General features: G+C 48.8%; 1 protein-coding gene across 4 annotated transcripts in view; it reads left to right on the top strand.

Annotated features, from left to right (window-relative positions):
• AFAP1L2 (actin filament associated protein 1 like 2) overlaps nt 1–21128 on the top strand; it is a 72022-nt gene extending 50894 nt beyond the window's left edge. For 2 of the 4 annotated variants that reach the window (XM_064464214.1, XM_064464211.1), the window contains exons 5-19: nt 2510–2600; nt 8539–8744; nt 9313–9492; nt 10081–10170; nt 10970–11054; nt 12252–12356; nt 12936–13147; nt 14859–15004; nt 15352–15463; nt 16172–16408; nt 16494–16671; nt 16905–17072; nt 17427–17608; nt 18182–18310; nt 18685–21128. In XM_064464214.1, the coding sequence (XP_064320284.1) occupies nt 2510–2600; nt 8539–8744; nt 9313–9492; nt 10081–10170; nt 10970–11054; nt 12252–12356; nt 12936–13147; nt 14859–15004; nt 15352–15463; nt 16172–16408; nt 16494–16671; nt 16905–17072; nt 17427–17608; nt 18182–18310; nt 18685–18711 (2148 nt within the window). In that variant the 3' untranslated portion in view covers nt 18712–21128. Of the gene's footprint in view, nt 1–2509; nt 2601–6031; nt 6116–8538; nt 8745–9312; nt 9493–10080; nt 10171–10969; nt 11055–12251; nt 12357–12935; nt 13148–14858; nt 15005–15351; nt 15464–16171; nt 16409–16493; nt 16672–16904; nt 17073–17426; nt 17609–18181; nt 18311–18684 lie in introns of all 4 variants that reach the window. The other 2 variants (XM_064464215.1, XM_064464212.1) reach the window with 2 other exon arrangements.
• The last annotated feature ends 4758 nt before the right edge of the window (nt 21129–25886 follow it).

Here is a 25886-nt window from a genome sequence, read left to right as displayed (position 1 = left end):
GGCCGCCTGGATGGTGGAGGAGGGAGCACAGCTGCTTACACAGAAATGGGGCGGTTAGGAGAGGATGTCAGAATGTCTGGTTTAGCTCTGTGGAATTTTTTGTGGTTTGATGTTAAGGCACCCTGTGGTGTTGCACTGCACTTGCCTTTTGAGGCATGGGAGAAATTTGGCGATAAAGCTCTGCACAGCAGATTGTCCCTGGTACTGACACCAGCAGTCAGTGGGTAACCCAACGGGGTGGCCCAGATGGATCCCACTAATTTCTCTAGGTTTGTCCCAAAACAACCTTTGAGTCCCGTGGGCTGTCGCTCAGACATCAGTAACCTTTCATCTGCGGTAGCCCTGGAAGCTCTGCTGCTTTCTGCATCTGTCCACTGAGAAAGTCACAGGGTGTGGATGCAGGTGCCCAAAATGGTTCTATTTGCATGCTCCGTTGTGCCATAATGCAACAGGCAAATGTCCTGTGAGGACCATCCTGGGTTAGATAACACAGCATGTACTCTTTGACTTTAAGCTGGAGACAAAACAACTCCATGCCTTTAGGGAAAGAGGAGAGTAAAAAATAACTTCTGGGGCAGCTGAGGTGCAGTCCCACCTAGTCCCCATTGGCTTCCATTGTCTGTAGGAAACAAAACGGAGCAGCCCCTTTCCCTCCCCTGCCTCCTTCCCTGACACTTGTGGGATGGTGTCAAATAAACCCACAGCATTTCTTTGTGTAGGCAATTTGTTTATGGTCGTAGTACAATGTGAACTGGCTACACACAGGAGGCCACCACAGATGGCAATTGCAGACGAATTCCCTGGCCAGGGAAGGGATTAAGTAAAGCTTTGGGGTGGCTGGGTTTGTTTTTATTTCTTTAACACATTAGGACAAGTTCCTAAATGTTTAAGTGTTTGGAGGCAAACGTTTTTCAGCAGTGTGTCCTACGTGGCTCGGGAAAGTAAGCTCAGAGTCTGCTCACAGTATCTGGCAGACACGGGTAAGAAGGACTTTTCATCCAAGACACTTGAGAAGTTTGTGAGGTTGGCAGAGCCATGTGCAGCTTGCCCATGTGGGAGCAGATGCACATGACTTTGGCCGGTGCGGTCAGGGTACCTAGCTCCCACAGGCTCAGCAGCATCCCCCTTTGTGGGCAGTTACTGGCCAGAACATCTTTTCCTTCAAAAGTTTCTTTCTACTTCTGGGCAGCAGTACCTGTTGGTGGAAATATCCAGGGCAGCATGGACAGCTTTGAGCTAGCATTTGGTGATGCTGGCATGACTTGCAAAGGGACTGATCCTGCCTTAGCTCTGCGGTGCTGGTGCCCAGCTGGCCTCTCTTCTCCAGGCCACCAGAAACAATCACATGGGCTGGCATGAAGGACTCTGCATGATCCATGACCTTCAACATTGCTGTCTCTCCAGAGAGAGACCTGCTCTTCTGCCTGTCTTCCTGGGAGGTGTGGGGCTTTAGCCCTGTGCACATTGAACGTCCTATCCAGGGTTTGCACAGGTCTCTCTCAGAAGCCAGTTGAAGAAGCGTGTGCCAGAGCATACAGTTGTCAGATGACTGGGGATGGTTTGACCTGGGCAAGGAGAGGGGACACCATGCTGGGGAATGGGGGGATGCTACTGTCAGGTGGTGATGGGAGATGGGATGCCACATATTTTGGGAAGGGCATAAGCTGTGCACTTATCCTACTGTGATCTTCACTGTCTCACGTTCAACAGCCATGTGAGTTATTTGAAAAGTAAAAGGTTGGTTTCTTAGCTTCCTTTTTTTTTGTCTTGAAATTTCTAAAGGATCAAGGCACTGTGTTTTTCCTGCCAGCCCTTGCTTGTGTTTAGGGAGGGGTTTGGCAGGCACCACAGGGATTTTCCAGCACTTGAACTCTTTTCAAAGGCTTATTTTCCATTAGTTGTTTATCCATTTCCTTTATTTTTTGCTCAGAGCACAATTAAAGATGCCTGATATAGTTCCTAAAGCAGAGATTGTTAGTTGTTGCTTTGTTTGGAGACACGACCTGTGACTGCCGAAGATATGCTTTTCAGTGTAAAGCCAGGATCACACCAAACGTCTGCCCTTCTGGTTCCCTGTGAAGATAATCGATAGCACAGAGGATCATCCCCAGTTATGATGAGCAGCTTAAGGGGGAGGTCAGTGCAGCAGGCAGAAGTCCCAGTTCACAGTAAGGCCAATGGGTTGTAATTGCAGCTCTTGAGGAAACCTATGAGTTGATCTTCCCAGGGCTTTCAGCAATATTAAAAAAAAATAACATTTATGACACAATTATACAGTAATTTCAAAGACTCCTTTATATTTGAGCTAACTGTAAACTTGAAGCCCTCAACAGTCTCTCTCCCGTCATCTCAACCAGTTTACATGAAAATCCTGGTGTACCCATATAAAAGCTCTCACCCACTGGGATACACTTTAGTGCTCAAAAAAAAAAAAAGGATGCTCCATTGTTTCCAAGTATCTGTTTTTACCTGTTTTAAATCATGCTTCTTTTAATTATTTATTCTGCAGATTCCCGAAACAAAACAACCTCCGGTCCCCAAGATCGAATCCCCAGAGGGATATTACGAAGAGGCTGAGCCATATGACATCTCTGTGAATGGTATATCACAGCTAACTCTCTGTGGGGTTTCACGTGGGAGATGGAGGACTTGAGGTTTATGGGAACGAGTAAACAAAAGTGCAGACATTTCTTAGAGCTTGTGTGATAAATTTGTTTTCTTGCTACTACAGGTCTAATGCTAGTTGGAAAGAAAAGGCTACTGAATTACTAAAATTTTTAACTTTTCTGTAGAAATATATTAAACCAGTTGTGCTACATAACATTGCTGTAAGCTGCTATTAACCATCGTGGGTTCTCTTTGTCTTGATGGTTTTCTGGAAGATAGGCTGTAGTCAAACACAAGTTTCTGTTGAGCAGTGATGAAGCTGTGGTGGCTTGCATTCGTGTCCTAGTGCTCTAACTGTCCCTTTGGGGCTCAAAATCCCTGACTCTGGTCTGTTAGCTGTGATAACCATTTTTATAATTGGTTATTTATTCGGCTCTGTCTCCTGTGGCAGTTTAGCTATCTGTAAACTTGATTAAAAAGCCACACTTCATGAGAGGGGACAGCATGCGGGTTCCCTCTGCACACCCTTGCTTGCTGTCTGGGTCAGCACCTCCCAGCAATGTCCTCAGTGTCACCGATACCACCCCTTTGGGAGGAAACTGCTGCACACAGGCTGAGTCTGGTTCCCAAATTCTCACTTTTTAAGATGTATTCATGCATCCTTCTTTCAGTGAACACCCTTCATGAGAGATTACCTCCCTCTGATCTAATAGCAGAGCTGATGTTATCACTTTATAATCCATTTAAGCCCAAATGAGGCAGATTATATCGCTCTGCTGCAAAGCCAGATCTCTGCTCATCAGCCTCGACTGCAGCAGAGCAGGGTGTGATGACAGGCAGAGCTGAGCAGAGAGAGTTGAGGCAAGCAGAGAAGTGAGAGTTAAGGGTAAAACATTTGGATCTAAACCCTTGAATGTTGAATGTGGCCTGCTTATGAGAGAAGCTGAGTCATCTCCAGCCCCACCATGCACCACCAGGCTTTGAAGCTTCCTGGTAGGGAGGCACCAGCAGTGCCCCTGCTTGAAGTGGCTGGGGGTTGATGTATCTGAATGTGCCCTCACTTTCACTCCTGCACAGCTTGCAGCTCAGTGTGGGCTGCTGTTCTCACAATAGCTTAGCAGTTCAGTGCTAAACAAAAAAGGGAGATGTAGAAAGATCTTTGTTTCCCTGAACCATCCCATTTTGTCTGCAACCACGTTACAGTGGTGAACAGTAAGACCGTGCCCAGCATGGGCACATCATGGCTGGGGTGAAATGGGGTGAAACGTACCTTTTGGTACAGAGGAGAGGTCCCCCCACCGCGTGCAGTTAGGTGCCAGCTCGGTTTTGCCAGAATGCTCTTGGTGGTTTGGCTGAGGGCAGGGCTGTGACAAGTGGGGTGCAGGGGAGTGAAGCCCTCCTGCAGCCTTGTCCCTGCAGGGGGTGTCCAGCTGCCTGCACTGTAAGACAAATGGACTTTTTTTTCTCTGGTGCACATTGGGAAAGCGGATAACACACTGAGAGCCATGCCACGTAAAGACATACATGGTCCTATCTGGAGTATGGCTGTGGATTTGTGTGCTGGGAAAAAACAGGTTATGTTATTCAGGCAGCTCCATAAACTTGCACTGCATTCAGAGTCTTGGCTGGCAGGAATGATAAGCACACACCCAGCTTAAACCTCTGCTTTTCCTTGGTAACCTGCTGCTCATAGATGCAAATACAACCACCATCCACTAAAATCCAGGCCAGCCAGATGCCTAAGGAAGCGAGAGATCAGAGCCCTACAAGTGTGGTTGAAAAAAGGAGAGAAAAAACCTGTATGATGGGAGCATTGTCAAAATGGGGCAGCCTGTGGCTGCTATGAATAGCTGTTTGACCAGCGGGCTCGGTGTTTTACCAAGCAGTATCACAGCGGCGAGCAGAGATAGGAGCCTGTGAAGCGAGCGAGATGGGATGTACAAGCCCAGGCAGTCCCTTGCCGCTGAGGTGTGTGGTGCCTTTGGCTCTTGTGACTGCTCGACCGCTGGTCCCCTCTGCAGGCCTCAGCAGGTCCCTTCTACACAAACCGCCTGGTGTGCTCTAATGCTGATGGCTTTTAAGGTGGTTTGTGTGAGAAGGAAGGTGGCATCGTGTTACTGAGAATCTGTGCTTTTTGGCAACCTCGTGTTGAGGTGGTGCCCTGGGGTGAGTGGGAAGGAGAAGCAGGGAGAGATGTGGAGCAGCAGGTATGTGGCATGAGGAGGCTGTGCAGGGCTTGGGAGAGGGTGAAGCCTGGCACACCATGTAGCAGGTAGGTCATGCAGCGATGCTGGGAAGCTGCTGGTGCCCTAGCTTGCCTCAAGAGGTCAGGCTTCAAATCCCATGGCACAAGGGGCAAACCTGCAGGTCTCGGTCCTGCCTGTTGGTTCAACGAGTACAAAACTGGGCTCCCCATCCCATTTTTCCCCCCCTCTTGCCTTGTCAGATGGTAATAGTACCCTGTACCTGTCCTAAGTGGAGTGATGCTCATTGCTTGCAACTGCCTTGAGACCTTGGTGCAACTGCTGTTGCTAAAGAGCAGTCTGGACACGCATGGGTTTGCCCTGGCCAAAGATGCTAAAGCCTGACCCTAGTAACCCCCCAAACCCTCTGCCCTCACTCCTCTCTCCCCACAAGCTGGGTAGGAAGGGAGCCAACAGTCCAGGGAGGTGCTGGTGGTGTTTCTGACAGAATTGCAGCGCAAGCCTTGGAAGACACCTATGCATCCCCAAACAAACGGGTGTAGTTAAATCAAACAAAAGTAGGAACATTCTAAAATTAGTGGGTGCACTGCCAAGAAAGGACATCAAAGCAAGCCTCCGATGGGCTGAGGAGATAGGGAATTTGTGCAGTGTCAGAAGTGGGATTGTGAGGCACTGTAACAAATCGTGGGTGAATTAATTAAAATGAAGCAGGCAGGCAAGACCACTGGGTCTTGGGGTCCCTCTTTCATGAGCACGATTCCTGTCTCTCTGCTGGGGACACCTCTGCCTTTCATTTTACAACTCTGGTAAATGCTGCTGCTTCCTATTCCTCCTGGGCTGAAATGTGTTAAACTGTTACTGTCCTTGTCTTCGTTTGCATAATTGAAGGGTGCGATAAGAAACAGAGTGCATGGGGCAACATGACTGCCAACTGCGCAATAATTGTTGTGGCTGAAACAGCTCATCGGCCCTGGCTGATTTTAATTACAATGGTGATGATTCTGTTTTAAAGGGAATTGCCTTGTTTGACGGGATGGGTTGAAAACTTAGTGCCCGTTTGAAGTCTCACTGTATCGTATCAGGTGCTCCTCTGTTGGCAGCGGGGACATGGCCAAGGGGGGAGCGTGGGGCTGAGCCGGACTGATGCCCTTGTTGTCCGCATTTGCTTATCTGTGGCTTTCTTTCTTTGTCTCCCTTTCTCCTTCCTTTTGAACGTGCAGGTCTTTTTGGTAGGCTTGCTGCGGCTGGACCCAAACCAGGGTTGCAGGTTACTGAGGGCGTTATTTATGCCACAATAACGATGGGTATGGCATGCTTTCCAAACCTGAAGTGTCTTTTCCTTTTTTTTTTAAAAAAAAAAAAAACCAAAAACACCACAACAAACCTCCTCAGTTTTAGCAAAGATGATCAGGTGCTTCCCCTTGATATTGCCCATTACATGCACGGAAGGTAATTACCTTTCCCCTCTCTCTGCCCATGGCATATATACACAAGGCAGCATTTTTGTGTGCCTTTTCCTGTGCTCAAGATGACAATGAAGAGAACTCCCCTAGCCTCTGTTCCCCTGGTTCTGGCCACCGATGTGGAGTTGTTATGCAATAACGCTGGCTGTATTGACAAGTAGTGATTGTTGAAGGTGCTCTGCTTGGGCAGAGGCAGCTATGGCATACAAGATGGAGCTTCCTGCATCATGGTGTTGATTTAACTCCCTGGGAGGCCAGGGGAAAACAAACAGGAACGCAGAGGTGGATTAGATAAAGACATCCAAGAACATGGCTGCCGCTGCTGTCACAGCAATGAGAGGATAAAACTATGGTCTTAGCTGAAACTGCCAGTGGGTGGAAACGGAGACCTTGTACTGAAGTGCCTGAGCTGTATGACTTGGGATTGAATGAGCCTCAGCAGTGACAACAGTGTTGTCACAAGTCATGCAAGCAATGTTTGTCCCGGTTTCCCAACTACACCTTTCCATCATGAGGCTGTGGCAGTGTCACCGGCACAGCAACAGCTGCAGCTTTTCAAGTAAAAAGCTCACCTCTTGAAGCACTTGTCGGTGTGGTCGCACAAAAGAGCAGCCAGGGCTCCCACTGAGAGCATGGAAGAAAAGTGTTATTCCCCCAGGAGAAAGGTGGCAGCCTGAGACCGAATGCCTAGGTGAGGGGCACCCCAGAAGAGGTCAGAAGAGCAGTTAGTGATAGCCCCACATTGATAAAGAAGGAGATTTAGAAGATGAGGTCCCTTAGGTATCCTTGCAGCAGCTGCTGCATAAGGAAGGGTCCCTAGCAGTGCAGAGGTTCAGCTTCTTAGTATTTCTAGGGATGAGAAACTTCAGCACTTTTCTTCCATCTGAGCTTCTGCCCAGGGTGCCTGTGGACAAGGTCTGCATCGTGATAATGCATGGGGGGGGTAATGTTTTCCCATAAAAGATTGACAGCCCATATGTTGAGCATACGGAGATGGTGAGCCAGTAGCATGCTGTCAGCACCATTCAGAGAGTTTAAAAGGGAATATTTGCTTTTTAGTAAGTTTGTTTAATCGGTGCAGTTTTAATTGCTTGAGGGATGTTATAGAGTAAGATTTCACTGGGGCTGAGGCTGTAGCTTTGTTACTGCATCTCAGTTCCTTTTCTTTTAAGAACAAATAAGCCCAACTTAAATGTTCTTCAGTGAAATTCCTAATGCTTTTTTTTTCTCGTTTCTGGCTGCTTTTCCTCGTTTTATTTTGCACCAATCTGATAATGCTACTTTTATGTGGATAATAAGATTTGATGAGAAACAAAATTAGATTGAATTCTGGTGAGAGAAACTTAATGATATTCCTCTGTGCTGTTTGGTAGGACAAGAATGCAAACCCCTACAGAGACGCTGCCCAAATCTTACCATCTTGCTATGCGAGCTTACCTTGCAAATAAGAGCCATACCGTAAATGCCAGCAGAGCATTGCAAATTCCCCTGTGGTCAGTGGGAACATTTTCGTTGTTTCTGCTGAGTCTGGTACTAATGACTAGCTGTCCCTATCAGCTGAAAACTCCAATAATCTGCGATACATTAGAGCTGGGTACCGAAAACCCCAACTCATCCTAATAACATAGCAATCCATTTAAGAATGAATATGAAAAATGGGATTACTATTATTTACAACTGCTACTTATGACTAATTTTTGCTGCTGCAACAGTGTATTACTTCAAAACCCCTTGCTGTCCCTTAGATACTGAGTAGAGAGAGAGACCGGTTAGCCCAGAAAGGGAAAGCGGAATGACATCTCAAATACAATAGATCATTGCTTTCTGCATGGCATTGCAAAAACCATTTTTACTTCTGACATTCAGAGGACAAAGGCTGACTGGAGCTTGCTGTTGCCTTAAAAATTGTGTTTGGCTTGAAGTGAAAAGTAGAAGCAGCATCTTCGGGGGGTAAAAAAGCAGCAAACATCACAAAATGTCTAAGGGAATGTTCTTGAATTTGTGGTCAACTGAGAAGTGTCTTTTGAGTGTTTGCTAACTGAGACTATTAGGCACAAAACATTGTGATGAGATTAATATTGGGCTAGAAAGAAAAAACAATCTATAAGGGTTATTTTCCTATTGATTATCTTCCTGTAGGAGAGCCTCAAAAGACACATCCCTGTGCTGGAAGCTTTTGCATGTGTGAGCATGGCTGAGGCAAGCAATAGGCTCAGAGTTGCCCTAGGAATGTATTTAATGATAGAGCTTTGCTTTTGTTATAGAAGATGGTGAAGCTGTTAGTAGCTCCTATGAATCTTATGATGAAGAAGAGAGCAGCAAAGGCAAGTCAGCAACCCATCAATGGCCATCCACAGAGGCCACCATTGAGCTGATGAAGGATGCTCGAATCTGTGCGTTCCTGTGGAGGAAGAAGTGGCTGGGACAGTGGGCAAAACAGCTGTGTGTTATCAAGGACACCAGGTTGCTGGTGGGTAGATCCTCCGCTCTCTGCCTAAAACAACACGTTTTCATGAGCTGGGGAGGGACTTGGTACGTCAGGCCATGTTAACTAGCTGGTAAAGAAACGCAGTGCTTCAAAACCATCTTCCAGAGATTTGGAGATCTTATTCCATTTTCAGAAGAGATGTGGGCATGGGGCTACTGAGGGGGGCACAAGGGCGCATTTGTGTCCAAAATCCAAAACTCCCAAAATGCATAGAGATGCTTTTTGGGGAAACTTCCTGAGGTGATTAAGCAGAAGGGATGCTTATCCTGCTAGCTAACCACATACTTGACCCTCTAGCAGTATCTGTGAGAGGTATTTCAGGCTATATATGCATGAACACAGATGTACGTGTATCTCTATATGTATAGATGTGTCCTGTGTGTAGTCTGTAGACATCTCAGCCTTGTAGGACTTATAGGACCTTCTTGTGTTTAGCACACTTAATGCATGTGGTTGCACTGAGCCATTTCTGGCATTGAGTTCATGCCAGCAAATAAGAGGGAAGGCTCCTCCTCAGCCTCTTACCTGCCCTCCCATCTTCCTTCCACAGTGCTACAAGAGCTCCAAAGACCACAGCCCTCAGCTCGACGTCAGTTTGCTGGGCTGCACTGTCATTCACAAGGAAAAGCAAGTGAGGAAGAAAGAGCACAAGCTGAAGATCATCCCCATGAATGCTGATGTCATCGTGCTGGGGCTGCAGAGTAAAGACCAGGCAGAGCAGTGGCTCAGGGTCAGTGGCCCCTTTGGGGCTTGTCCCACTGGTGCTCCCGTGCTTCTGCCCTGGGTTTGCTGGAAGATCATATCTTATCTCAGTCCTGTCCTTGTGTGCTCTGGCTCCCTTTCTCACTGCAAGCACATATACAAATACACTACTTCATTTTCATGTCCTGGGATAGCTTCTTCCTGCAGCTCCCTGCTGCCTACTGTGTGCGGGAGGCCGCAGAGGGACCTTCGAGCCCAGCTGCTGTGTCAGGAGGGATGTCTGGGGTGGGTGCCCAGCATAAATTAGCTGAGGACAGGGGGACATAAGGCCCTTTCCCTGAGATGGCAGCAGAAGGAGGAGCCTTTGAGGAGCCCAAGGCAGCAGCGGGGTTGCAAGGTGTCAGGGCTGCCTTTGCTGGCAGCCTCTCCCGGCTGACTTGGATCCCGCAGTTTCTGCTGGCTGCCTGTGGCAACACCAGGGAAGTCCCTGGTGTCACAGGGAGCATAACCCATGGGTCTCCCAGACTGCTGTGGTTTTGTCTGTCCTGGGTGGGAGATAAGTATTGATCCTGTTACTGCAATGCTCTCACAGGTGATGGCTTCCCCTTCTGCACAGGTAATCCAGGAGACCAGTGGTCTGCTGTGTGATGGAGGCAGTGAAGGCAACCAGTATATCCCAGATTCGCAGCGTGTCAGTTACCCAAAGGTAACTCTCTACAGAGAGAACTAACACTTAGGCTTTTCCACCCTATTCCTTTAATAAATAATAGTTGTAGGTGTAGTAATTTTAGATGAGCAAAGACTAATGTGAGTGTAACCAGACCGCTGTTCTGCTGAAAAGGAGTGTTACTGGAACAATCTCAATTCTCCTTTGCAATCTTAATTTTGTTGCCACAACTTTCTCCGAAAACTGACTCATCATTGGGCTCTCCTCCATACAGGGCAGTAGCCACTATTTCATCCAACAGGACAGATAGCTATGCTAAGCAAGAGCTTTGGAATGGATGTAGATCCTTGGGTGCCAGGGCTTGGGTCAGTCTTGAGTCCAGGTTTTAGGTGACAGTCCCCTGGGGCCAGCTTGTTCCAAAACAGTGGGAGGAGAAAGAAACCTTCATAAAGTCTCTGGTGGACACCCAGAATGGACCTGTTTGGGCATCTAGGCAGTTCCTGTGCCCATGCCTTTCTACAGGGACTGGCAAATGCCCGCACCAGCCAGGCTACAGGGAAGGAGGCCATGGGGTGGCACTGGTGGTGCCACAGCATCATCTCAGCGGTGAGCCCAGCCAGGGCAGTTCATGTGCTGCATCAGCCCATGCAGGGCTCAGAAACAACGGGGAGGGCACAGGGTGAGTGGGCGGGTGGTGGATGTCTGTGTGAAAGCATCAGCTACAGAAAATGTGGGACCTCATAGTTTAGGAGGGGAGAAAAGGGCACTTGCAGCCTGTGCTGGCTGGAGGAATGGGTCATGTGCATCTATAGAGCTTCTGTCTGGTGCTTGTTGACAGGTGGAGGTATTTGAGAAGTACTCTGCAGCCTCTGAGAGCGGGAGCAGCACGGACGGCCACCTAGAGACAGCCGAGACAAAAGATGGTAAAACCTCACCCTGGGAATGACAGGGAAACAGGGCCATCAACCCTGCAGGTGGCAAGGGTTTCTGTAGCTTCTCCTGCCACAAGCACCTCAAACTGACCTGATGCAGGGTGAAAGCTGTGTGTGAATTCACTGCCTGTGAATTTTATTTCAGTGCTTTTTTTCCATAATGAAGTGTCAGGTGGATGTTGGGATTTCTCAGCAGTTACAGAGTTAGGATAGGGCTTTAGAAGCCTGGGCATAATACCTGCCCTACCACAGAAATCCTGTGTGACTCTGGGCAAGTCACTTTTGGACAGTTTGAGGTGGCATAAATGCAACTGAAATGACTCTCCTCAGAGGTGTCTGCAGAGAAATTTGGAGTACCTGTGTGAAATGCTGAGCTGTCTCCAATGGGAGAGTTACACCTTCTCACTAGGCTATCCAACTCTGGGGTTTAAGCTGTGTTCCCCATCTATAAGATGGGGTAGGTAAGTACATTAAAAGAGGAGATGCTCTGTGGGACCCATCCGTATACTGGAGAGAGAAAGAGAAATCCATGCTGAGGACTCACGGGAGTCACCCAACAGATGAAGCTTGGCTGCTGAGTCAATCTACACTAGGACTTGATCCTTTTGTTACAATTGCAGGAAGGAAAATCTGGACTAAAAAAACATCCAACTTGATTTCTTACCAGGATTACCTGATGATTACACTGCCATATTCATGTACTGACTGATATGCTTGGTAGGAAGAGGCTCTTTGGGCATAAGCTGTCCCTCTTTTAGAAAGGAAAAGACTTAAATGCAGTAAATATTTATGGGTAATGGTTTTTAATTCAATTCTTTGTAGTGTAAGAAAGTGAAGGGAGGTTGGCACCTGCTCAGCAAGGCCTGTGTAAACAGCCTCCCCACAGCTGCTGCCAGCAACTGGTGTTTGGTCAGAACTAACCTAAACTTAAAGCAATATAGATTAAGTATCTTAACTGAGATTACTGGTGCCATCTTGCTCATCATCTTCCTGGGCTTTGGACTATTACAGCCTGTCCTCGAGTTGCAGGTTTGCGCCCTGCAAGGGACACGTGTGCCGCAGCGCTGCTGGGTGCAGGACAGCCAGGCAGGCAGCTTTGGGGTGGGACACCCAGCTGGGACAGCAGGCTGCGGGTATGGCTGTGGGTTGGGAAAGCCATGCATAAGTCGTCTCCTTCTTTTCTGGTAGTTAAAAAGAAGGGCACAACTGGCCTGAAACTGAGCAACCTGATGAACCTCGGGAGGAAAAAATCCAGCTCCCTGGACAGCCCAGAGAGATCTCTGGAGACTTCAAGTAAGTGGCAGCATGAGCCCCTCTGCAGGGACTCATCTTAAGGCTGGATCTTTGGTAAGCAGGGCAGGATGAGCACCAGGCATCATCATCCTCAAATGTGCGTCTGCCAGGCTATCCTGCTGGGGGAGGCAGAGAGGCCACAGTCTGCTTGGTCCATGCCAGTAAATCCATGCCGATTGTGGTGGTGCTTACATCTTAAGGTGACTGTGGCTTACAAGGGCGGGCAATAGCTTGCAGGGTGACCCAAGAGGAAGGGCAAGTAATACCAGACATGCACGCAGAGGGCATCTGTGCTGCTTTTCCTGGGCATCAACCCAGGGTGTGGGAGTCAGCAGGGAGAGAGTTGTGTGGGTCCAACTTGCTGCTCCAAACCTAACCTGAATTTCAAGGGTCTCATGTTGAGCAGATTTTTACCCTTTTCACCGTATTTTGTATGGATAGGACTGCTTGCCTGTGGCTTTGTGTTGTATTGTGATCTCGGAACTTACCCATCAGACATCCCCATGCACATAAATGAGTATGGATTCCCTCTCCCCATCGGGTGGAAAATGGGCCAAAGTAACCTGTGCTTGCTTGCAGGTTACCTGAATGTGCTAGTGAACAGCCAGTGGAAGTCCCGTTGGTGTCAGATAAAAGATGGTCACCTCCATTTCTACCAGGACAAGAACCGAAGCAAACTGGCTCAGCAGCCCCTGAGTTTGGCAGGCTGTGAAATTATCCCAGAACCAAGTCCTGATCATCTCTACTCCTTCCGCATCCTGCACAATGGGGAAGAAAGGGTCATTCTGGAGGTAGGGTGTATATCTCCAAGGAAGCTCTGCTTTAAGTCATCAGCTTACGTGTCTTAGTAGGCCTAAATGCTGGTCTCAGTCCAGCAAAACAGAGAACCTGAAGCATGGGACTTTGGTTCATCTGCCTGTGGTCACCCAGAAGGTGTGCTACCTACCTGGTAATCCAGGCTGTGTCTGATGCTGGTGCCTCCAGAGGACCATTCAGCCTTCATCTTAGGCACTCATCTTAGGATGGGATGAAGGGTCCTCTGGAGGTGCCCATCTCTCTCCACTGACTGTAGGATAACCTTGGATGATTAAGTTATATGGGATGCATAAGTTACAGGATGCATTAAGTTATATGAGAGGATTAATGTTAGGTGAGAGGAATGCCGCTTCAGGGATTTAAGTCTGTGGTTAGGAGGAACAGAGAACTTCATCTTCTGAAAACAGAGTCCCAAAGCCATGGGTCATGCATCCCAAGTGAACCCATCACAGATCTGCCCCTGAAAGTGTAAGTGAATTCATCTCCATCTGTCACTTTCCTTTGCCTGCATCCGGGACTGTTTAATCTTAGTTCTCTTTGACGACAGCATGATTATAGTAGGAGGTGGACAATGTGAGCAATTTCCTGTATTTTGCCAGTGGGTGGAATATTTATAGCTAAACAACTGACTTCAAGGGCCTGCCATGAAGCTTGGAGGTGTTTTTGTTTAGCTTCTGATTCAGGGTATGTCTGTGTCTAAGAGATTTTGACTAATTACAGATGTGAAGAAGAGGTGCTGGGAAAATTTACATTTTGTGAAAGGAAGAATCTGTATTTTGTTGGGATGTCAGACTCAATGTACAGGCTGGCTGGTGGGTGGGTTTCCCAGGGACTAAAGTCTCTGCTAAATAAAACAGATTGAAAGCTTAAAATATACTTTCCAGTTTGGGATTCGCTTGCCCTGAATTTTACTTTGTGCTTATGGCTCTAACTCCTCAAATCAAAGCAAAAGATGGCTGCAGCAGCCCACTTCTTGCTTCAGGTAGAAATCCCCCACTACTGGGAAGTGCATGTGGCTGTTTGCTAGAGCTGACTTCAAGGCACCATATTCAACTCTTCGTTTAGCAAAATGTCAGACTGTTCACTGCAGCTGGGAATTTGGTACTGACCATGTTAAAATGAGGGGCTCTTTTTTATGTTCTCTGATCCCACTTTAAACCCTTCCCTTCCCCTCTCCCCTGTGCAAACAGCCCTGGAAGGGATTTGGGCTTGGCATAAGGAACTCGCAGGCTCCCTGGTGTGCTCCCATCTCCTTGCACATCTGTGTTTGGCAATCCTATTGCTGCGCTCTGCTGGTGTAAAATAAAACCTGCAAGCTTTCCTTACCAAAGCCGGCTCCCTGCCAGCATCCCCAGCCCCTGAGACTTTTCTCACTCTTGTAGGCAGCTGAGTTGATCACCGTTGAAAGGAAAATAGAGACTGACTAGAAATTTTAGGAAGGAGTGAAACAAAGAGCTGCATTCATATATCTTCCAAATTTGTGAATCAGTCCATACACAGAGTGGTACTTCATTCTTCTTTTAATGCAGTCTCAGGTTTAATATAAATACCCAGCCATTCATCTTTCCCCTTGCAAGCCCAGAGGACTGCCAGCATACTTCCCTACCCAAGACTAAGCCTGCATTAGCCTTGGGAGTGCAGGGAAACTGCTCTTGCAACCTGTACGATCTTCTGATCACCTTGTAGGCGAAGTCCTCGGAAGAAATGGGCCACTGGCTGGGCCTCCTCTTGTCAGAGTCAGGTTCGAAAACAGACCCGGAGGAATTTACCTACGATTACGTGGATGCTGACCGGGTTTCCTGTATTGTGAGCGCTGCAAAGAACTCCTTCTTGTACGTCAGTGGTAATGCATGGGGCTGCAGGGCCTGGTGGAGAGGCAGCAAGCTGGGGCGGGGGTCCCTCAGCTTGAGGGAGGTTGGCTGCATGGGAAGAGGGTGGTAAATTTGCAGCTGCAGCTCAGTCACTTTCTTTGGAAGCTCAGTGTGGGACAAGAGAGCACTTGTCATTGTCCCACCCTGACACATCTCACCTGAGCTGCAGCTGCCATGGGTATGTGACCAGGTGGATTTTGCAAAGGCAGGTTGGTGGGGCGGGCTTGGCTGGGGGGCATGGGGCTGTGGGCACCCAGCCATGCAGTCCACTGTGCCAGTGGGGCAGGATGGTTGTTGTCTGTTCACAGCTTAATGCAGCGGAAGTACTCTGAGCCCAACACCTATATCGACAACCTGCCAAAGGGCAGGATGCAGCAGGAAGAGCTGTATGATGATGTGGATCTGCCAGACTTGCCTGCGGTAAGACGCCTGGTGCCGCAGTCAGCTGCCCTGCTGCGGTGAGCTTTGCGGAGGCCATGGGTAAACATTTGGCCGGGGGAGTCCCCAGCAGTGAAGGCAGAGGGTTTTCAAACCATGGCAAAGGGGATTCCCAGCCCCTGGGGAAGTCCAGGATTTGCAATGGGGCAGAAGTGGGTGCTGGAGAGGACTTCCTAAGGAATGGGAGAGAGGTCTCCAGCAAGGTGCTGTAGGGATCCTCAGGCAGCTGGGATACAATCCCACAGTTTCCGTCAGCAAACAGCATGGATTATTTGGTGATAGATGGTGGATTGTTTGGAGCTCAGTCTACCAAAATTCCTTTTTGACACCTGCGAGAGCAAGTCCTGTGTGTAAGGACAAGAAAGATGGGCCCTGCTGGGGATGGGACTGTTACCCCAGGAAAGGCAAAGGCTCTGGCAGAGGTTGCTAGAGGTACAATGATGTGAGGCCCTTGCATGGGGCTGCTGCTACCCTTGGCAAGACCTATTGAAGGAGAGCAGGAGGGACCTTTCCCTTAGTATGCCAAAAAGCCCTGTACGAAATGATTTAGAAAATGAGGTTTTGGTTCCTCTGAGGTTTATGGAAAATGCTCTAGATTGCCTGAGAAGCTGCTGCTCTGCAGTGAGATGTTTCCTGTACTTCTGGCTGCAGCAGCTGGTCCCTTTTCAGGGGAACATTCTCCTTTTGCAGGAAGTACCCAAGAGTGAGAGCAAATTGGAAGGAGACCAGGACAGAGTGTACCTGGATCTCACCCCAGTGAAGTCCTTCCTGCACTGTGCTGGCAAGAAGTCATGCCAGCCTTCACCCCTCAGCTCACCGTCTTTAGAAAGGGCTGCCAACAAGGCTGCAGCAGAGAGCACAGCTGAGACACCTGTCGTGGCTAAGGAAGCTGAGCCCTGTAGTAAGCCGATGGAGACCTCGGAGCAGGTACTGTCCTAAGCTGTGCTGTGGGGACAGGCTTAATCAGCAAGCCAGTCCCACCATATCATCCCACTTCATTTCCTACCCCCAGAAACAACCAGAGAAGGTGGAGCCTGAAGAGGCACCATCACAGATGCCTGCCATCAAAATCCAGACGCAGCAGCAGAACATCGCCTTCCCCCAGCCAGCCCCTGAGCTGCCGGTGGGCACAGTGATGGTGGGAAGTCCCCAGCTGGTGCCTGCGCACCGGCCCAAGCTGCCGCTGCCAGGTGAGTGGGCTGCATGGGTGGGTGCCTGCTGCTGCAGGGGCTCAAGGAGAGGTTGTGCTTCAGGTGTGAGTTCTGCCCTGCTCTATGGTATTTTAGTGGTGCCCAAGGGGCCTGATGCATCTCCCGGTTGGTGACCTTCCCAAGCCTCATCTATTTTGTTTCCAAGCTCCTGATAATATTTTCTCTCCCACTTTTGCCCTGGCTGAGCTTGTTTTGGTGGCTTGTGTTTCCAGGAGCAGCAGTGGAAACCAAACTGGGCAAGAACAGGACGGAGGCAGAGGTGAAGCGTTTTACAGAGGAGAAGGAGCAGCTAGAGAAGGAGAAGGATGAAATCCGGGCTCAGCTCACCCAGCTGCGCAAGGAGAAGCGGGAGCTGAAGGAAATGCTTGCAGGCAGCACAGGTAGAGTGGGGCAAGAGGTGATGCATGGAAATGAGCCACCACAGGGAAGGAGAGGGTGATGAACCTAGCCCACCTGGGACCAGAAGGGGCTTTGCACCTCCAGCAGTGGTGCTCTGAGACAAACCACGTAGCCCAAATCATACTAAAGAAAGAGCTCACTCTGTCACAGTCCCCTTTGGGCAAGATATAAGGAAAATGTACAGGAATAATACATGCTCCAGTCCCTGCTCCCCAAGTCCCCTGCAGCCCCCCCCAGAGCTGCATGCTGAGGTGGAGCCGTGCAGAGGTATCCGCCCCAGCTCTGCACTGGCTGCCCGGGAACCGGCCCGCACCAAGCCATCCCTCCCTTCACAGACAAGATCCTGGAACAGAGGCTGAAGGAGATAGAAGAAGAGTGCAAAAGGAAGGAGAGCCGGAGGGTGGACCTGGAGCTGAGCCTAGTGGAGGTGAAGGAGAACCTGAAGAAGGCAGAGTCTGGCCCTGTGACGCTGGGCACTGCTGTGGACACCACGCACCTGGAGAACGTAGGCCCCCGGGTACGTCAGGGATGCATGGCAGCTTTTTGGCAGCCAGGTGGTCACACTGTCTCAGCCTGCTTAATAATATAATAATTAATAACAATATTATTGTTTTATATTGCACCTATTATTGTTACTTATAATATATAATATACCTAAAATAATAATCTAATGAGGTAAGAACAGCGATGGGGAGGTGAGAGGGGCCTGGGGCTCAGGAGAGTGGTTGTATGTCCCTGTGGGACCTTGACCTCCAGGGCTGTGTGGGTCTGGCCCCAGTTCCTTCTGCACTCAGCTGACCCAAGGGCTGGTTTTGGGGGGGCAGATTCAGGCATCGAAATTCCTTCCTGGGAACTTGGTTCCCACGACATGGAGATGGTCACTGCCTGAGACCTGCTCTCCACCTCTGCTCAACTCCCAAGTGCCACACATGCACATCCTGGTGGTGTTTCAAAATTGGCATGTCGCTGAAAAATGCATCTCAGTGCAAGCGGGCTGTGACTGTTGAGATTTTTGAGGAGACAGTGGGGAAAGGCAGCAATCTCTCTCAGTAGTCTGACGTCATCATAATTTCTATTATTTTTATTGTAGATTCAGGCAAAAAGTTCCAGTCCGGCAAATAGTGCAGAGAACTCACCAGTCAATTCAGCAATGGCTTTAAAAAACCGGCCTTTATCCGTCATGGTGACGGGGAAGGGAACAGTCCTACAGAAAGCTAAGGTAATGCACTGATCAGTACAGGAGGACAGTCCATCTGGGACAGCTGCTGCTTATCCCTCCCAGCAGTAGAGCAGACTGGCTGTGGTGGGACAGGGCTGGGAGGGGTCTTACATCTCGGTCTGGGAAGCACCCCTGACTGAGCGCCATTCAGAGCAGCCCAGCCTAGTTTTCCTCTGGTCTTTTCACCTCAGCTTGCCCTGGGTGCAATTTAAATGAATAAACCTGTGTATTGCTTATAACAGAGAGACATCCCTGACCCACTTTGTGGCCAAAAACACTCGGGTACCAGATCATCAGGTTGATCCTGTGCATATTATGGCTACTGTGGCTTGCCAGGTTTTAATTTTGACTAATTTGCCTTTATTCCTTGGCAGGAATGGGAGAAGAAGGGAGCTAGTTAGAACCATGTTTTTCAGAGATGGACTAAAGACTGGAGTTGCCTGTGCATGGCCAAGGGGATTCAATCATCTGTAGGTAGAGGATGGGTGTGCAACACAACCACACACCAAGTGCCTCCTCCACATCGCGCCAGCTGCTCCGATGCAGCAATGGAGTCAACAGCTGCCGAGACAAGTTATCCCAAATGATCTTGCTCTTTCCAGACAAGTCCCAATCACGTAGCTAAAACAATAACAACCGGTGGCAATCCTTGCATCAAATTCCTAACCCAGTTGATGTAAACAAGAATGTTACTGTATATAGGGGTGTTCTGTGTATTTCTACTCTGAAGGTTTATCAATGAGTAATTAAGGTTTCTATATTAGTGACAGTAGTGGGTTCAGAAGGGGCTCTGCTGTTCTTTATACCCTGGTGGTTGTCCTGTCCTCGCCAATTGCAGTCAACTAAAATCTAACCTGTCTTGCTGCCAGTCATCGCTCAGCTGCAGATCATCCAGCCTTCAGTCAAGGGCAATACCCATGCCTAAGCGATGCTTGAGACATGAGAAGCACGCAGCAGCCTGGCCAAGGGATTTTTTTGTTGTTGTTTTTAATCGGTGTCCTGATGCATCCCAGCATGTGCTTACTCCTACCAGCCTGCTGCCGATGTGCCAGAATATTGAGAAAGCTCCCTGCTCACCTTCTCATGCTGTGATCTGTGCTACAGACTGGTGCCTCCAAGAGCTCTGGGCAAAGATCTGCCAAGCAGATTCAGTTAATTTTCTTGAAGATGATCTTAATCTACTTCACCTGAGGAGTCTATTCTGAAAAAGAAAAAAAAATCATATTTGCGTACTTGTTAATAATGTATCAAAGGCCCAGGCCTGCTCAATCTGGTGGATGTGGAAGTTGGAGCCCAATCCACCCTTCAGCGCTTGCCCTTTCCAAGGGGTGGGAGGTAAAGCTGTCGCTGTGCTCCTGCCCTGGCTCCGAGCATCACTTTGCTCATGCTCTCTGGTCCCTGCAGAGCCACGGCAGGCCCAGCTGTACAAGACAGCCCTGTGCAAAAGGGGCCCCTCCACATGGGCAGGGCTCCCCGGCAGGCGAGGTGGCACCATTGTGTCTCTGGTGGGCTGCTGGCCACCTTGGTGCTGTCACCCTTATTTCCAAATTATTAAACTTAATATAGCTGTTGGGCTGTGGCAGTGCGGCCCACAACATCCACCCCTCTCTGCCCTAGCCAAACTTTCTAATGAAAAATGTTGATCGTTTGGGACTGCTAAACTTAGAGACATTGACACACACCCCCCTTCAAATTTCAGAAATCCATGCCCCCTCTCCTCCTGCTGACCTTCTGTCATGCCTGCTGGCCTGGAGACACCTCTGATGCTCCGTCAGCCCTGGAGGCCAGCCTTGGTAACTGGGGTGGCTTGTGGGGGCTGCAGCTGCTTTGCAAAGCTAAAGCAGCACCGGTACGCCAGCTGGGTTGTTCCTGGGGTCCTGTGGCTTCACGGCTGAGCATCATGCAGAGCCAAGGTAAACACAGCCAGGCAGAATCTACCTTCCTAACCCTTGAAAACCTTTGACAGGCCTGAGGCCACCTCTAAGGGGATACTCCTTTGCACGAAGGCCCAACAGCTGGGGGGGGGTTTGTGTGCAGGGCTGTGACACCTGCAGCTGGTGGTGGCACTGGGGAATGAAGATGTGCTGCCAAGGGCCTCTGGGCTTGCTCACCACCACCATGGAGCTGGGGTGCAACAAAGCACTAGGTCAGGATGGCCTAGAGGCAAGAAAAGTGCCCTTGTACTGTGGGTTGGATTTTTTGTTGTTGTTGTTTCACTTTTAAAGTCTGCTGTGGTGCAGATGGAGGAATTTGCTAATCCCAGGCTTCAGGAGGAGTTCATCAGCCCCAGCTGTCAGGCCTATTCCTGTGCAAGGTTTGCACATAGGAAAAAAACCTCATGCAAATAAATCACTGAAACTTCTGGTCCAGGACGCAGGGGCCTTTCCTCCCCAAAGCACAGGGAGGCTATGGACATCATGAAGTTTTTTTTTGCCCTACCATGAACTAGCAGGAGCCTCTCCCTATACCTTAAATATATGTGTAGTACCATGCCCTCAGCATACACCCCCCCCACTGTTATCCTCCAGCAGGTGTCTAGACATTTCACAGTGGTACTGAGCCAGCAATGGACAAGAGCAGCTCTGCTTTCAGCACCACAGCCCAGTTGGCATTGGTGGTCCTGCTGGGATATCTCCTTCAGGGGATAGTAAACATAGGCAAGTCCTGAGCAACACACATTCCCCAGACAAGAACAGTTAAACAATGTCTCTGTGTCGCCATTGTTTTCTTAACTCAAGGCGTTTCCTTTGTTGTAACTGTGACCTATAAAGTGGCGCTTTAGAGGGTTTTATAATAAAATGTTGAGTATATCATGTTACCAGTGGTGTTTTCTCTGTAATGGGGCTTGTCCCTACTCTGCAGCAGATTTCAAGCACATCAAACCTGTTAGCTACTATGAAGTCCCTTAGCTATGCAGTCTACCACTGCAATGAACTATATCTTAACTAATCTAGTCTTCTACAGTGACTGCACTATCAACAACAAAAAATTCAGCTAGCCAAGCCCCTGCAAAATAGCAATCACTGTGACACTTTGCATGGATACTTGTACCAGATTCCTGCCTGTATCACAGTAGTACAGTCCTCGTGCACAAAACCAGCAGAGGGCGGGGGAAAAATATTCATCCACTACCTTGCTCTGGCCAGTAGATAGCAACTGTGTGCAATGCTTAGTGCCTGCTGCAGTCACTGAAGGGAGACCCAGGAGGGGGTTTAGCGGAAAGGAAGAAAAAAAAAAAGCATAAAGAACGTGGTTGAGGCCAGGCATCACAGAACAGGCACCAAACTAGACATATCTGTGAAATATCGTTTGGTGGCTGTACTACCAGCTCCACTCCTGCAGAAGACATGGAAAGGCACTGTAGGTGTGGCACAAAGTCCTGGGGAAGGTCCCACTCCCTTTCCTTTCCTAGGAAATGTGCCACTAGTGTCCTGCCAGCCCCTGAGCATAGGAATCCGCGAACAACTCGCTTTGGGACTGCTGTTCTTGTGAGCTGAAGGGGAAGCAGCAGTTGCGTTTGTCCTTCCCCAGCAGCACTGCCCCTCACCTATGGCTGTTTTATAATGCCTTGGTATCAGCTCCAGCTGTCCCCAGCACAAACCCCATGGAGCGTCCTGGTAGCAAACACAGCTGCCACAGGTCATGGCTGCATCTAGCCTAAACGGCTTGCTCACCCACACACCTCAAAGCCCTCCTGTCTGACCCAGTGCAGTCCCAGCTCACGAAAGTCCATCTTGAAGTGATTGAGCCCAAAGCCATGGCTCTGTGTGGAGGCAAAGCTCCTACTGCTCCTGAAGGAAAATGCACACTTTAGTGCTTATCATTATTGCCTCATTAGTTATTCCCATTGTAATGCTCATCTGTGCACAATGCAGCTGGGCCGCCACGAGGACCACAGTGTGGCACAAGCAGAAGCCCATATCCTGCTGGAAGGAACTCTGCTGCTACAAATCATTTTCTTAGGTGAGAAACTTGCTAAGTAGCTCCTGTTCTTGCTTTGGATACATGGAACAACCCTACAGTAGCTACTGGGAGATCCTGTCAGTCAGCCTGCCTAGCACATCAAGAGAGCTGGTGGACACTTTGATTTTTAACTAAACTAAGACAGATGTGAAGTACCAGATTTTAAATTAAAAAAAATTGTCTTTTATTGGTGAAGAAGTTGGCCTGAATGTTTATATAAAGTTGTCTGGGGGTATGAATTAAACTAATTTACCTCTACTGAAGAGAATAATATTGCAGGCTTTTAGCAAGCTGAAGACAACAGCTGGCTTAAAGGAGAGCATCAGCAGACCTGGTGCCAGCACTGCGGTACCTCTCACAGGCTGGCCCTGGGTGTCAGTGCCCAGGGAGAGTGGCACAGCAGGGTCCGAAGCCCAGCTCCTCTGCTGCAGCCTTCTCAGTACAGGCACCAAACACATTTACTCACGAAAAACAGGCATGATTTTGTTTGCTGAGGGAAGGTAAGACTAATGGGGGGAAATTGACGGCACTTTAAAATCCCTGTTTCTTAAAGAAGAAACAGGCTCTCCCCTAGAGTCTGCACATGAGCCAGGACCAGCCAAGCTCATCCAGCAATCCTACACAGCAGGAGTAATTCACAGCTCCGTTCATAACAGCCCAGACATCTAATGATGACCTGGCACAGACGGTGTCCTCTGCACTCTCCTGATGCCAGACGGGATTAGTGCTGGCTTCACAGGGCCCCCACATCCTTGGTGGCTGTGCCAGGCTCAAACATTGACCCAGCCTTAAGGGAATGAGCTCCCATCAGGTAAATTCTCATTAAGCATTTCTGATTGAATCAAAGCAAGTCTGCAAGAGTGAATTTAATACAGGATCATGTCAGAGACCCAAGTCACTTACTCTCTTTTAATTAAAATTTGCAGGAGAAAGGGCCTAGAAATTAACCAGGATCTTTGATTCAATTTTTTAAAAAGAAAAACAAAAAGAAAAGAGCTTCAACGACTGCTCAGCAATGTCCTGCTTGCCCATGGGATCAGCATGGCTCTCCGAAACCATCCCATATATCCTGATCCTGTTATCAGCTCAGCTTTTCCCATATCCTCCCAACGCCAGGCTCCTCCTTACCTTGCAAAATGCTTTTGTCTCATGCAAAAGGAGAGCTGGCCGGTGCTGCTGCTGCCAGAGCACGTCTCAGCAACTATCCAAGGTTTCAGCATTCAGCCACATTAAGGAGGAAGGTCACAGCTCCAGCACATGTAGATGCCCAACACATGGGGATCCCTGGAGCATCTTGGCCACTGAGACCTCAGCCAGATGCACAGAGAGGCTAAGGGTTCGGTTTTAGGAACCAGCTTTCCTGAAACTCCTCCGTGAGTTTCCAATCGTTCATACCATCTCTACTTGAGAAACTGATGCACCAGGCTAGATGTATCCCATCCAGCACTAAAATATTGTTTCCAGCATGAGATTTCAGTCTGCAGTTCCTGAATCACACAGAGAGTTTTGTCTATCTGTGCTTAAAACAAGCAGGGTGGTACAAACACAGGGTTTCTCCCAACTCAAGACCCAGGCAAGCATTTGTCCCAGTAAAGCCCATGCACTCTAAAAATGTACCTACTAGCTATGTAATAAAATAAAAAGAATTTACAAAGAAAGATTACATCCAAAGCACATTTGCCACAAGGCAAAGTGCTCAGCAGCACTGTGCGAACTATCCTGCAGGCAACTGAATACAAGGAAAAGGCTTTAAATACCTGTATGAGGCTAGGTAAACACGCACCAGATCCAGAGCTGCATGCCAGACAAGGCAAATGTGCTTCAGTTTGAGAGGGAAGACTGATCCTGCACCGGACAAATGCCTGTAAGAAGTGAACTGATGATGCTGTTAGACAAAGTACAGGAGAGACACCCCCACGGAACTACAAACCCAACAACATAACAGCGTAGCGAGGGTGAGAAGTCACGGTCTCTCTGACCCTTCACAAAACAGAGGATGTGCAGGGAGGCTAGGAAGAGTTTTCAGAGCAGTCTGGATGGAATCCAGCCATCTCTGTGGGTGCTTCTGCACCATAAAATACAAACCACGTCTTTGGATGTCAGCTGTGAGTCTGATCTAGCCCATTCTCCCTGCAACAAGAGACAACTGACAGTTTTAGAGGCAAAGCTTAGCTACAGCCATGCCTAAGTAACATTAATAGATTAGTTTCTCTTTCTGTCCCAAATGTCAGCGCTTCAACTACGCCTCTATTTTGCTGTTCGTTAGGCACCGAAGGACACAGACAATCTACTAAAGTGGCAGTGAAAAGAAAGAGGAAATTCTCCTTTCTCCTAGCCTGGTTTCTCTCACAAGGTATGACACTGTTGCTTCTGTCTCAGCGCCAGCTTTCATCCCCAGGAGTGCTTTATACCATTCTTCTTTTGACAATGAACGTGCAGAGTAATTTGTGTCTCTCTTTGTACGCCTAATGTTACTATTCAAACATGAGGCCAGGACAATTGAGCAAAGGGATTTTTCCTCTCCTGGCCACAATAGATGCTATTTTCACAAGCACTGGCAGCCACAGTTAATGTCTCTGCCTTGGCCCTGTCCAGAGCTGCTCCTGCTCTCTGAAAGTGATGGACACCATGGGAAAGGCAGCAGAGAACAACAGGACAGTGTGAACCACAGTCCCTGGGGGAGAAATTATGTAAATTTTACAGCTTCATGGGCAAATTGATCTACTGAACCAGCAAGGCTGATGCTCTGAAGGATGCAGGCATGTGGCCAAGCTGTCTTTGGAGATGTGAGCCATCACAGCCCACCAAAGGCCCAGCTTGTGCTGCAGAGACCACTGCTGCACTGAGGACAAAGATTGGCTTAAAACAATGAGGGGAGGCAGAAATGCCATTCAGCTCATCCGTCCTAGTTCAGGCCAGGTACGTGCACCCCATTCTCTCCAGCCAGCTCCAAAAGGTGAGCAAAGCAACAAGGCAAAGCTCAGAGCCAGAAACGGCACTAAAAGTAAGAGGTGAGACTTGACCTGGAATGGGCAAAAAAGAAGGAATAAGAGAAAAACATGCACTGAAAAAGGAGAGGAGGAGGAGAAAGGAAAGGGTAGATGAGATCTGGGAGGAGAGGTCCAGGCCTCTTCCTCCTCTGGCCTGCACATCGCCTGCCATGCTCTGCTCCCAGCACCCATGCAAGCCACTCAGGAGGTTGTCCTGGTCTTGTACCCTCTAGGTCAGACTGTGGCTGACAGATAAAAGTGAGGCTGGGAGGGGAGGGATGGAGTTAAACCTGAAAGCAGGTAGACCAACATCCAAAGACTAGTGGGATGATATAAACCATGGCTCTGTCCAGGGACCATAAGAGCCCAGATGTTTGTTTGGAAATGGCTGGGGTATTGCACTTACATGGTCTGTTTCAGTTACCTGTGGCTGCAATTTGACCTTGGTCAAATCTAGGAGAAAACCAGCCAACCCACCTACTAAAAACAGCAACACACACTCACTGTCACAGCTCTGCCTTGGAGTTGCATAAACCATTGAATGCTCTTGCAAAACCAATCCTTTTCAAACCTCTCCTTATCAAAAATACACAGCTACAAAATGCCCACGAAGCTATATCATA

The sequence above is a fragment of the Phalacrocorax carbo genome, chromosome 12 (genome assembly GCF_963921805.1).
Source record: "Phalacrocorax carbo chromosome 12, bPhaCar2.1, whole genome shotgun sequence".
In the NCBI taxonomy this organism is placed as follows: Eukaryota; Metazoa; Chordata; class Aves; order Suliformes; family Phalacrocoracidae; genus Phalacrocorax; species Phalacrocorax carbo.
This window is presented reverse-complemented; position numbering and strand designations above follow the sequence as displayed.